Source organism: Pseudophryne corroboree, chromosome 2 (genome assembly GCF_028390025.1).
Source record: "Pseudophryne corroboree isolate aPseCor3 chromosome 2, aPseCor3.hap2, whole genome shotgun sequence".
NCBI classification, from domain to species: domain Eukaryota; kingdom Metazoa; phylum Chordata; class Amphibia; order Anura; family Myobatrachidae; genus Pseudophryne; species Pseudophryne corroboree.
Genome location: NC_086445.1, coordinates 681,753,938 through 681,767,015, shown reverse-complemented (window position 1 = coordinate 681,767,015; position 13,078 = coordinate 681,753,938). Strand labels below are relative to the sequence as shown.

Genomic DNA, 13,078 nt, shown 5'->3' with positions numbered 1-13,078 from the left:
ATAGAAAATGAGAGTGTTAAGGTGCCCACTTGCGCAACGTATTTTATGCCCAAACCAGTGTTGGGCAAGGCAAAATACATGTGGGTCATATGCAAGTGACCCGATTCAGTTGATTTCTGGTGTCAAAATTGTTGCCCGAGACTCGTTAACCCTTGCAAAACTACAGCTACTTATTCATAATAGAAAATTAGAGTGTTAAGGTGACCACTTGGGCAGCGTATTTCATGCCCAAACCAGTGTTGGGCAAGGCAAAATCCATGTGGGTCATATGCAAGTGACCCGACTCTATTGATTTCTGGTGTCAAAATTCTTGCCCGAGACTCGTTAACCCTTGCAAAACTACAGCTACTTATTCATAATAGAAAATGAGAGTGTTAAGGTGCCCACTTGGGCAGCGTATTTCATGCCCAAACCAGTGTTGGGCAAGGCAAAATCCATGTGGGTCATATGCAAGTGACCCGATTCAGTTGATTTCAGGTGTCAAAATTCTTGCCCGAGACTCGTTAACCCTTGCAAAACTACAGCTACTTATTCATAATAGAAAATTATAGTATTAAGGTGCCCACTTGGGCAACTTATTTCATGCCCAAACCAGTGTTGGGCAAGGCTAAATCCATGTGAGTCATATGCAAGTGACCCGACTCAGTTGATTTCAGGTGTCAAAATTCTTGCCCGAGACTCGTTAACCCTTGCACAACTACAGCTACTTATTCAAATTAGTAATTCATAATACTGTGTATGTGCCCACTTGGGCAGCATATTTGATGCCCAAACCAGTGTTGGACAAGGCAAAATCTATGTGGGTCATATGCAAGTGACCCGACTCTATTGATTTATGGTGTCAAAATTGTTGACCGAGACTCGTTAACCCTTGCACAACTACAGCTACTTTTTCAAATTAGTAATTCATAATACTGTGTATGTGCCCACTTTGGCAGCGTATTTCATGCCCAAACCAGTGTTGGGCAAGGCAATATCCATGTGGGTCATATGCAAGTGACCCGACTCTATTGATTTCTGGTGTCAAAATTGTTGCCCGAGACTCGTTAACCCTTGCAAAACTACAGCTACTTATTCATAATAGAAAATGATAGTGTTAAGGTGCCCACTTGGGCAGCGTATTTCATGCCCAAACCAGTGTTGGGCAAGGCAAAATCCATGTGGGTCATATGCAAGTGACCCGACTCTATTGATTTCTGGTGTCAAAATTCTTGCCCGAGACTCGTTAACCCTTGCAAAACTACAGCTACTTATTCATAATAGAAAATGAGAGTGTTAAGGTGATCACTTGGGCAGCGTATTTCATGCCCAAACCAGTGTTGGGCAAGGCAAAATCCATGTGAGTCATATGCAAGTGACCCGATTCAGTTGATTTCTGGTGTCAAAATTCTTGCCCGAGACTCGTTAAACCTTGCAAAACTACAGCTACTTATTCAAATTAGTAATTCATAATACTGTGAATGTGCCCACTTGGGCAGCGTATTTCATGGCAAAACTAGCGTTGGGCAAGGCAAAATCCATGTGGGTAATATGCAAGTGACCCGATTCAGTTGATTTCTGGTGTCAAAATTGTTGCCCGAGACTCGTTAACCCTTGCAAAACTACAGCTACTTATTCATAATAGAAAATGAGAGTGTTAAGGTGCCCACTTGGGCAGCGTGTTTTATGCCCAAACCAGTGTTGGGCAAGGCAAAATCCATGTGAGTCATATGCAAGTGACCCGACTCTATTGATTTCAGGTTTCAAAATTCTTGCCCGAGACTCGTTAACCCTTGCAAAACTACAGCTACTTATTCATAATAGAAAATGATAGTGTTAAGGTGCCCACTTGGGCAGCGTATTTCATGTCCAAACCAGTGTTGGGCAAGGCTAAATCCATGTGATTCATATGCAAGTGACCGGACTCTATTGATTTCTGGTGTCAAAATTGTTGCCCGAGACTCGTTAACCCATGCACAACTACAGCTACTTATTCAAATTAGTAATTCATAATACTGTGTATGTGCCCACTTGGGCAGCATATTTCATGCCCAAACCAGTATTGGACAAGGCTAAATCCATGTGAGTCATATGCAAGTGACCGGACTCTATTGATTTCAGGTGTCAAAATTCTTGCCCGAGACTCGTTAACCCTTGCAAAACTACAGCTACTTATTCATAATAGAAAATTATAGTGTTAAGGTGATCACTTGGGCAGCGTATTTCATGCCCAAACCAGTGTTGGGCAAGGCAAAATCCATGTGAGTCATATGCAAGTGACCCGATTCAGTTGATTTCTGGTGTCAAAATTGTTGCCCGAGACTCGTTAACCCTTGCAAAACTACAGCTACTTATTCATAATAGAAAATGAGAGTGTTAAGGTGCCCACTTGGGCAGCGTATTTCATGCCCAAACCAGTGTTGGGCAAGGCAAAATCCATGTGGGTCATATGCAAGTGACCCGATTCAGTTGATTTCAGGTGTCAAAATTCTTGCCCGAGACTCGTTAACCCTTGCAAAACTACAGCTACTTATTCATAATAGAAAATTATAGTGTTAAGGTGCCCACTTGGGCAACGTATTTCATGCCCAAACCAGTGTTGGGCAAGGCTAAATCCATGTGAGTCATATGCAAGTGACCCGACTCAGTTGATTTCAGGTGTCAAAATTCTTGCCCGAGACTCGTTAACCCTTGCACAACTACAGCTACTTATTCAAATTAGTAATTCATAATACTGTGTATGTGCCCACTTGGGCAGCGTATTTCATGCCCAAACCAGTGTTGGGCAAGGCAAAATCCATGTGAGTCATATGCAAGTGACCCGATTCAGTTGATTTCTGGTGTCAAAATTCTTGCCCGAGACTCGTTAAACCTTGCAAAACTACAGCTACTTATTCAAATTAGTAATTCATAATACTGTGAATGTGCCCACTTGGGCAGCGTATTTCTTGCCCAAACCAGTGTTGGGCAAGGCAATATCCATGTGGGTCATATGCAAGTGACCCGACTCTATTGATTTCTGGTGTCAAAATTGTTGCCCGAGACTCGTTAACCCTTGCAAAACTACAGCTACTTATTCATAATAGAAAATGATAGTGTTAAGGTGCCCACTTGGGCAGCGTATTTCATGCCCAAACCAGTGTTGGGCAAGGCAAAATCCATGTGAGTCATATGCAAGTGACCCGATTCAGTTGATTTCTGGTGTCAAAATTCTTGCCCGAGACTCGTTAACCCTTGCAAAACTACAGCTACTTATTCATAATAGAAAATGAGAGTGTTAAGGTGATCACTTGGGCAGCGTATTTCATGCCCAAACCAGTGTTGGGCAAGGCAAAATCCATGTGGGTCATATGCAAGTGACCCGATTCAGTTGATTTCTGGTGTCAAAATTCTTGCCCGAGACTCGTTAAACCTTGCAAAACTACAGCTACTTATTCAAATTAGTAATTCATAATACTGTGAATGTGCCCACTTGGGCAGCGTATTTCATGGCAAAACTAGCGTTGGGCAAGGCAAAATCCATGTGGGTCATATGCAAGTGACCCGATTCAGTTGATTTCTGGTGTCAAAATTGTTGCCCGAGACTCGTTAACCCTTGCAAAACTACAGCTACTTATTCATAATAGAAAATGAGAGTGTTAAGGTGATCACTTGGGCAGCGTATTTCATGCCCAAACCAGTGTTGGGCAAGGCAAAATCCATGTGAGTCATATGCAAGTGACCCGATTCAGTATATTTCTGGTGTCAAAATTCTTGCCCGAGACTCGTTCAACCTTGCAAAACTACAGCTACTTATTCAAATTAGTAATTCATAATACTGTGAATGTGCCCACTTGGGCAGCGTATTTCATGGCAAAACTAGCGTTGGGCAAGGCAAAATCCATGTGGGTCATATGCAAGTGACCCGATTCAGTTGATTTCTGGTGTCAAAATTGTTGCCCGAGACTCGTTAACCCTTGCAAAACTACAGCTACTTATTCATAATAGAAAATGAGAGTGTTAAGGTGATCACTTGGGCAGCGTATTTCATGCCCAAACCAGTGTTGGGCAAGGCTAAATCCATGTGGGTCATATGCAAGTGACCCGACTCTATTGATTTCTGGTGTCAAAATTGTTGCCCGAGACTCGTTAACCCTTGCAAAACTACAGCTACTTATTCATAATAGAAAATGAGAGTGTTAAGGTGATCACTTGGGCAGCGTATTTCATGCCCAAACCAGTGTTGGGCAAGGCAAAATCCATGTGAGTCATATGCAAGTGACCCGATTCAGTTGATTTCTGGTGTCAAAATTCTTGCCCGAGACTCGTTAAACCTTGCAAAACTACAGCTACTTATTCAAATTAGTAATTCATAATACTGTGAATGTGCCCACTTGGGCAGCGTATTTCATGGCAAAACTAGCGTTGGGCAAGGCAAAATCCATGTGGGTCATATGCAAGTGACCCGATTCAGTTGATTTCTGGTGTCAAAATTGTTGCCCGAGACTCGTTAACCCTTGCAAAACTACAGCTACTTATTCATAATAGAAAATGAGAGTGTTAAGGTGATCACTTGGGCAGCGTATTTCATGCCCAAACCAGTGTTGGGCAAGGCAAAATCCATGTGAGTCATATGCAAGTGACCCGATTCAGTTGATTTCTGGTGTCAAAATTCTTGCCCGAGACTCGTTAAACCTTGCAAAACTACAGCTACTTATTCATAATAGAAAATGAGAGTGTTAAGGTGATCACTTGGGCAGCGTATTTCATGCCCAAACCAGTGTTGGGCAAGGCAAAATCCATGTGAGTCATATGCAAGTGACCCGATTCAGTTGATTTCTGGTGTCAAAATTCTTGCCCGAGACTCGTTAAACCTTGCAAAACTACAGCTACTTATTCAAATTAGTAATTCATAATACTGTGAATGTGCCCACTTGGGCAGCGTATTTCATGGCAAAACTAGCGTTGGGCAAGGCAAAATCCATGTGGGTCATATGCAAGTGACCCGATTCAGTTGATTTCTGGTGTCAAAATTGTTGCCCGAGACTCGTTAACCCTTGCAAAACTACAGCTACTTATTCATAATAGAAAATGAGAGTGTTAAGGTGATCACTTGGGCAGCGTATTTCATGCCCAAACCAGTGTTGGGCAAGGCTAAATCCATGTGGGTCATATGCAAGTGACCCGACTCTATTGATTTCTGGTGTCAAAATTGTTGCCCGAGACTCGTTAACCCTTGCAAAACTACAGCTACTTATTCAAATTAGTAATTCATAATACTGTGTATGTGCCCACTTTGGCAGCGTATTTCATGCCCAAACCAGTGTTGGGCAAGGCAATATCCATGTGGGTCATATGCAAGTGACCCGACTCTATTGATTTCTGGTGTCAAAATTGTTGCCCGAGACTCGTTAACCCTTGCAAAACTACAGCTACTTATTCATAATAGAAAATGATAGTGTTAAGGTGCCCACTTGGGCAGCGTATTTCATGCCCAAACCAGTGTTGGGCAAGGCAAAATCCATGTGGGTCATATGCAAGTGACCCGACTCTATTGATTTCTGGTGTCAAAATTCTTGCCCGAGACTCGTTAACCCTTGCAAAACTACAGCTACTTATTCATAATAGAAAATGAGAGTGTTAAGGTGATCACTTGGGCAGCGTATTTCATGCCCAAACCAGTGTTGGGCAAGGCTAAATCCATGTGGGTCATATGCAAGTGACCCGACTCTATTGATTTCTGGTGTCAAAATTGTTGCCCGAGACTCGTTAATCCTTGCAAAACTACAGCTACTTATTCATAATAGAAAATGAGAGTGTTAAGGTGATCACTTGGGCAGCGTATTTCATGCCCAAACCAGTGTTGGGCAAGGCAAAATCCATGTGAGTCATATGCAAGTGACCCGATTCAGTTGATTTCTGGTGTCAAAATTCTTGCCCGAGACTCGTTAAACCTTGCAAAACTACAGCTACTTATTCAAATTAGTAATTCATAATACTGTGAATGTGCCCACTTGGGCAGCGTATTTCATGGCAAAACTAGCGTTGGGCAAGGCAAAATCCATGTGGGTCATATGCAAGTGACCCGATTCAGTTGATTTCTGGTGTCAAAATTGTTGCCCGAGACTCGTTAACCCTTGCAAAACTACAGCTACTTATTCATAATAGAAAATGAGAGTGTTAAGGTGATCACTTGGGCAGCGCATTTCATGCCCAAACCAGTGTTGGGCAAGGCAAAATCCATGTGAGTCATATGCAAGTGACCCGATTCAGTTGATTTCTGGTGTCAAAATTCTTGCCCGAGACTCGTTAAACCTTGCAAAACTACAGCTACTTATTCATAATAGAAAATGAGAGTGTTAAGGTGATCACTTGGGCAGCGTATTTCATGCCCAAACCAGTGTTGGGCAAGGCAAAATCCATGTGAGTCATATGCAAGTGACCCGATTCAGTTGATTTCTGGTGTCAAAATTCTTGCCCGAGACTCGTTAAACCTTGCAAAACTACAGCTACTTATTCAAATTAGTAATTCATAATACTGTGAATGTGCCCACTTGGGCAGCGTATTTCATGGCAAAACTAGCGTTGGGCAAGGCAAAATCCATGTGGGTCATATGCAAGTGACCCGATTCAGTTGATTTCTGGTGTCAAAATTGTTGCCCGAGACTCGTTAACCCTTGCAAAACTACAGCTACTTATTCATAATAGAAAATGAGAGTGTTAAGGTGATCACTTGGGCAGCGTATTTCATGCCCAAACCAGTGTTGGGCAAGGCTAAATCCATGTGGGTCATATGCAAGTGACCCGACTCTATTGATTTCTGGTGTCAAAATTGTTGCCCGAGACTCGTTAACCCTTGCAAAACTACAGCTACTTATTCAAATTAGTAATTCATAATACTGTGTATGTGCCCACTTTGGCAGCGTATTTCATGCCCAAACCAGTGTTGGGCAAGGCAATATCCATGTGGGTCATATGCAAGTGACCCGACTCTATTGATTTCTGGTGTCAAAATTGTTGCCCGAGACTCGTTAACCCTTGCAAAACTACAGCTACTTATTCATAATAGAAAATGATAGTGTTAAGGTGCCCACTTGGGCAGCGTATTTCATGCCCAAACCAGTGTTGGGCAAGGCAAAATCCATGTGGGTCATATGCAAGTGACCCGACTCTATTGATTTCTGGTGTCAAAATTCTTGCCCGAGACTCGTTAACCCTTGCAAAACTACAGCTACTTATTCATAATAGAAAATGAGAGTGTTAAGGTGATCACTTGGGCAGCGTATTTCATGCCCAAACCAGTGTTGGGCAAGGCAAAATCCATGTGAGTCATATGCAAGTGACCCGATTCAGTTGATTTCTGGTGTCAAAATTCTTGCCCGAGACTCGTTAAACCTTGCAAAACTACAGCTACTTATTCAAATTAGTAATTCATAATACTGTGTATGTGCCCACTTTGCCAGCGTATTTCATGCCCAAACCAGCGTTGGGCAAGCCATAATACAGGTGGGTCATATGAAAGGGACCCTACTCTGTGAATTTCAGGCGTCAAATGTGTTGCCCAAGACTCATTGACCCTTGCAAAACTGAATGATCTGAATAAGAAGCTGGAGCTCGAATAAGAAGTGAATAAGAAGCTGGAGCTTGAATAAGAAGTGAATAAGAAGCTGGCCGAATAAGAAGCTAACTTCAGCCTCGTAAGGATCACAGTGTAGGATAGCCTGCGGCGCGGGGCAACTCCCAGCAGATTACAGCAGCACAGCTCCTCCTTTCCTTTCTGCTGAGGGGGAAGAAACGGGGATAGGACACTGCTGCTACTACATACTAGTGCTGCTTCTGCTGGTGTCCTCGGCGCCGGCACATCAGATTCTCCTTTCGAGAGCCTGGGCGGGAGAGGCTGACTCGTTGAAGCTGTAACTCAGGTACCACCAACTGACACATAGGTAACACGCAGGACTGTGCGTGGGCGGCGCGGTCAGTCACGAGCTTGACGTGGGCCATGGTATAGAATCAACCATGGTACTAGGTCGGAGTTACTATTGACAGTGGTACCGCGCGTTCTGCACTCTGATACTGACGCTGAGTGCGCGCTCCATCCAGTACCTGGGAGCATAGCGCTGGGTGAGAATGCTACCGCACTGTCGCTGTCACAGCTGCAGTATGTACAGAAGGGCAGGCGCATATCTGTGGTCTGACTCATCTCATTCTCAAGGCAGAAGTCATTAGATTTCCTGGAAGTATAGATGGAAAGTTTGGACTCATTTTTAACATCGGTGAAATGGAGCTTCTGCATGTCATCTAGATACAATCCTATATAATGTCAGGTTTTTTTCTTATATGGTACTGTCATGTTAGTGAATTCTTCCAATTTACCATCCCAGTCAGTGTAAGAAGTGCCTATGCACTTTTATTACAGCACTGCAGTATTGCCTTAATGCAACTTGAAACATTTGAGATTGTAATTAGATTTTGCTGATGAAGTCACAATGACATACATTAGGTGAGAAATATTGTGCGCTTTTGCTAATTGGTTTTACATCTGGATAAGACACGTGTTGGAAGATTATGAGGAGTCTCCGCATTATTACACTAACATAATTGGAATTATGGGACAGTCCATACTAATGATCCATGGGGGTAATTCCAAGTTGATCGCAGCAGGAAATTTTTTAGCAGTTGGGCAAAACCATGTGCACTGCAGGTGGGGTAGATATAACATTTGCAGAGAGAGTTAGATTTGGGTGGGTTATTTTGTTTCTGTGCAGGGTAAATACTGGCTGCTTTATTTTTACACTGCAATTTAGATTGCAGATTGAATACAAGTTGTTCGCTCGCAAGCTGCTTTTAGCAGCTTTGCACACGCTAAGCCGCCGCCTACTGGGAGTGAATCTTAACTTATCAAAATTGCGAACGAAAGATTAGCAAAATTGCGAATAGACACTTCTTAGCAGTTTCTGAGTAGCTCCACACTTACTCGGCATCTGCGATCAGTTCAGTGCTTGTCGTTCCAGGTTTGACGTCACAAACACACCCAGCGTTCGCCCAGACACTCCTCCGTTTCTCCAGCCACTCCCGCGTTTTTCCCAGAAACGGTAGCGTTTTTTCGCACACACCCATAAAACGGCCAGTTTCCGCCCAGAAACACCCACTTCCTGTCAATCACATTACGATCACCAGAACGAAGAAAAAACCTCGTAATGCCGTGAGTAAAATACCTAACTGCATAGCAAATTTACTTGGCGCAGTCGCACTGCGGACATCGCGCATGCGCATTAGCGACTAATCGCTCCGTTGCGAGAAAAAAATAACGAGCGAACAACTCGGAATGACCCCCATGGTTTTGCCCAATTGCTATCAAAAATCCTGCTGTGATCAACTTGGAATTACCCCCTATATCCATTGGTAATTCATAGAGATGGAGACTGCTTTATAAATGTATCGATAAATGTGCATAAGGTACAGTACCGCAATGTGTTATGTAAAATTAAAAATTCAAGTGGACACAAATTTATAAATGAAGGTAATTTTACGGGAATTGGGACTGTCTTTTTTATTTCAAACAATGTTTTGATAGTTTGGATGCATATGTGCTTGTAGCTGAACAGATTCAATTTATATTACAATTACATGTCATCTAAACATCTAATAAACTATAAGGTATATTGAACATCATTAGGGCACATTCTGTTCTATGGCTCAGAGATCTGTTAACAATATATCCATACCTCTTAACTGTAATTGTTCCCAAATAGAGCTGTGAAACCCGCTTTGTTCGGGTTATCTTTTTGCAGAGTGAGTGTCCAATACTAAACAGTAGTTTATTATTGATTCAGTTCTTTTTTATTATTATTCTTTAAGATTTAGAAGCCTGTGAATTATTAACAATCTGTAAAGCAATAGATATTTTCATTGTGAATGAATGAATATATCCATGCTGTGTACTAAAGTTAACTTGTAGGAACAGCAGTAGCAAAAACTGCTGTACCTATGAATTACTTCCCTCGCATTTTGGAGGAGTCTTTCACATTTGTGAAAGACTACTCCAGGGGAATCTGAAACTGTGTATGTGCGCAGTGTCAGTTTCCGCTGCTGGATGGAGGATGTGGGAGAGGGATCCTGCAAGTAAATCCCCATAGGCTTAAAGCAGTTTACACCATCTGAAGATGAAGCAGTGGAAAAGTGGAGCAACCAATCAGCATATACCTTTCATTTTTCACTTTTTGCTTCTTCTGCAGAAAAGATAGCCATCCAGGCCAGGTGCCATTACTTTTGGTGGGCACACATCTGTGCAAAGACCAGGAGAAGTCTGGCAGTCCACTGGCATTCTACCTTATGAGGGGTCACAAGTGAGTGGTAGCTCACTCTCGTCACACATGCAAAGTTACATATACTTTCTAGATACTACCAAAACGTTGACAACAATTTTTTGTATTTTACATCTTTCAGCTCTTCATGCACTTCATGCATTGTGATCAGAAAGTGGATCTGAAAATGAATATTATTGGTCCTCTGGGGTAAGAACAAGTAATGTGTTATGTAAACAGTATTAGGTTTAGCCCTTTCCTGACTGGAACATTATTGACATTTTCCATTTTTACTATTTGGTGGTTAAACAAAGAGTACCGGTAATTTATTTTTGTTCAGCCGACCAAGTATGCCTTATCTTGTGTGCTACAGTACATGATGGGGGTAATTCCAAGTTGATCGCAGCAGGATTTTTGTTAGCAATTGGGCAAAACCATGTGCACTGCAGGTGGGGCAGATATAACATGTGCAGAGAGAGTTAGATTTGGGTGTGGTGAGTTCAATCTACAATCTAAATTGCAGTGTAAAAATAAAGCAGCCAGTATTTACCCTGCACAGAAACAAAATAACCCACCCAAATCTAACTCTCTCTCCACATGTTATATCTGCCACACCTGCAGTGCACATGGTTTTGCCCAACTACTAACAAATTTGCTGCTGCGGTCAACTCTGAATTACCCCCCAAGCTTGGCCAAATAGCAAAACTGTAGCAGGGCATTCTGAGATGTGTAATCCTACAACATCTGACGGGTTTCTTATTGTCCACCCCTGGTATATGTAGTAAATAGTAATCTGGATTTAAATGAGGAGGGGGCCCCAGACTGCTATCTTGCCTTTTACCATGGGGTCTTAACCCGGCACTGATTGTAGTGCTTTTGCCGCTCAGTCACTCCTGTGTTGACACACTGCTCATCTCCTGTCTTATTGGAGAGATTACTCTAAAATATGTTGCAATCAGTATCTCAGACCTTAATCACTCATGTGTGAGTAGTGTTTCTTCATTGTGATCATGGGAGCAATTGCTTACTATGAATGCTAGCTGGAAAAGTATGAATGTTCAAAGGGCCAGATTTAATGTAACTGAATCCTCACATGCTACTATAACACGGGTTACCTGGTCTGTATAACCTCACACTGTGTCTATGGAGTACTACTGCTGTGGCACAATGTGTCTGGGTACTACTGCATGCTACTATAACATGCTCATATACCATATAACATATACTTCACATGCTGCTATAACACGGGTTACCTGGTCTGTATAACCTCACACTGGGTCTATGGGGTACTACTGCTGTGGCACAATGTGTCTGGGTACTACTGCATGCCAGTGATGTGCAGTGGGGTGAGGCAGGTGAGGCAGAGCGTCTCCTGTCATACTAACGTTTGTGCCAGAGTTTTGACTGTATAAAGTATATGAAAAATACAAAGAATATGTTTGAAATATCTTGTCTGCATTATTCTAATAGTTTTTATAGTCAAAACTCTGGAGTAAAAAGTCTATGGCAGGAGAGGCAGTGCCTCACCTGCTCATCTTTTCAGCACATCTCTGATCAAAACCCAGCAAATTTCCAGGAGTTTATACTGCTGTACCTATGTATAATGCCCACATGTATACTTTGGCTCATATATTGCATGTAAACCTAGCTCTGGTGCTAGCCAGTGTCTCCTGAGCCATTTAGCTCACCGCACGTCCCTGCTGCATGCTACTATAACATGCTCATATACCATATAACATATACTTCACATGCTGCTATAACACGGGTTACCTGGTCTGTATAACCTCACACTGTGTCTATGGAGTACTACTGCTGTGGCACAATGTGTCTGGGTACTACTGCATGCTACTATAACATGCTCATATACCATATAACATATACTTCACATGCTGCTATAACACGGGTTACCTGGTCTGTATAACGTCACACTGGGTCTATGGGGTACTACTGCTGTGGCACAATGTGTCTGGGTACTACTGCATGCTACTATAACATGCTCATATACCATATAACATATACTTCACATGCTGCTATAACACGGGTTACCTGGTCTGTATAACCTCACACTGGGTCTATGGGGTACTACTGCTGTGGCACAATGTGTCTGGGTACTACTGCATGCTACTATAACATGCTCATATACCATATAACATATACTTCACATGCTGCTATAACACGGGTTACCTGGTCTGTATAACCCCACACTGTGTCTATGGAGTACTACTGCTGTGGCACAATGTGTCTGGGTACTACTGCATGCTACTATAACATGCTCATATACCATATAACATATACTTCACATGCTGCTATAACACGGGTTACCTGGTCTGTATAACCTCACACTGTGTCTATGGAGTACTACTGCTGTGGCACAATGTGTCTGGGTACTACTGCATGCTACTATAACATGCTCATATACCATATAACATATACTTCACATGCTGCTATAACACGGGTTACCTGGTCTGTATAACCTCACACTGGGTCTATGGGGTACTACTGCTGTGGCACAATGTGTCTGGGTACTACTGCATGCTACTATAACATGCTCATATACCATATAACATATACTTCACATGCTGCTATAACACGGGTTACCTGGTCTGTATAACCTCACACTGGGTCTATGGGGTACTACTGCTGTGGCACAATGTGTCTGGGTACTACTGCATGCTACTATAACATGCTCATATACCATATAACATATACTTCACATGCTGCTATAACACGGGTTACCTGGTCTGTATAACCTCACACTGGGTCTATGGGGTACTACTGCTGTGGCACAATGTGTCTGGGTACTACTGCATGCTACT

At 42.5% G+C, this 13,078-nt stretch overlaps 1 protein-coding gene and 1 long non-coding RNA gene across 4 annotated transcripts in view; one reads left to right on the top strand and one right to left on the bottom strand.

Moving 5' to 3' along the window:
- LOC135043854 (uncharacterized) overlaps positions 1-7,870 on the bottom strand; it is a 94,778-nt gene extending 86,908 nt beyond the window's left edge. Inside the window, exon 1 of the long non-coding RNA XR_010236646.1 lies at positions 7,784-7,870. This is a non-coding gene — a long non-coding RNA (uncharacterized LOC135043854). The remainder of the gene's footprint in view (positions 1-7,783) is intronic.
- RAB7B (RAB7B, member RAS oncogene family) overlaps positions 7,791-13,078 on the top strand; it is a 127,434-nt gene continuing 122,146 nt past the window's right edge. For 2 of the 3 annotated variants that reach the window (XR_010236643.1, XM_063955158.1), the window contains exons 1-2: positions 7,792-7,880; positions 10,405-10,472. Coding sequence is in view for 2 of the 3 variants with exons in the window: in XM_063955158.1 (XP_063811228.1) it covers positions 10,411-10,472 (62 nt within the window). In the remaining variant the exon portion in view is untranslated. Of the gene's footprint in view, positions 7,881-10,193; positions 10,305-10,404; positions 10,473-13,078 lie in introns of all 3 variants that reach the window. The other variant, XM_063955159.1, reaches the window with a different exon arrangement.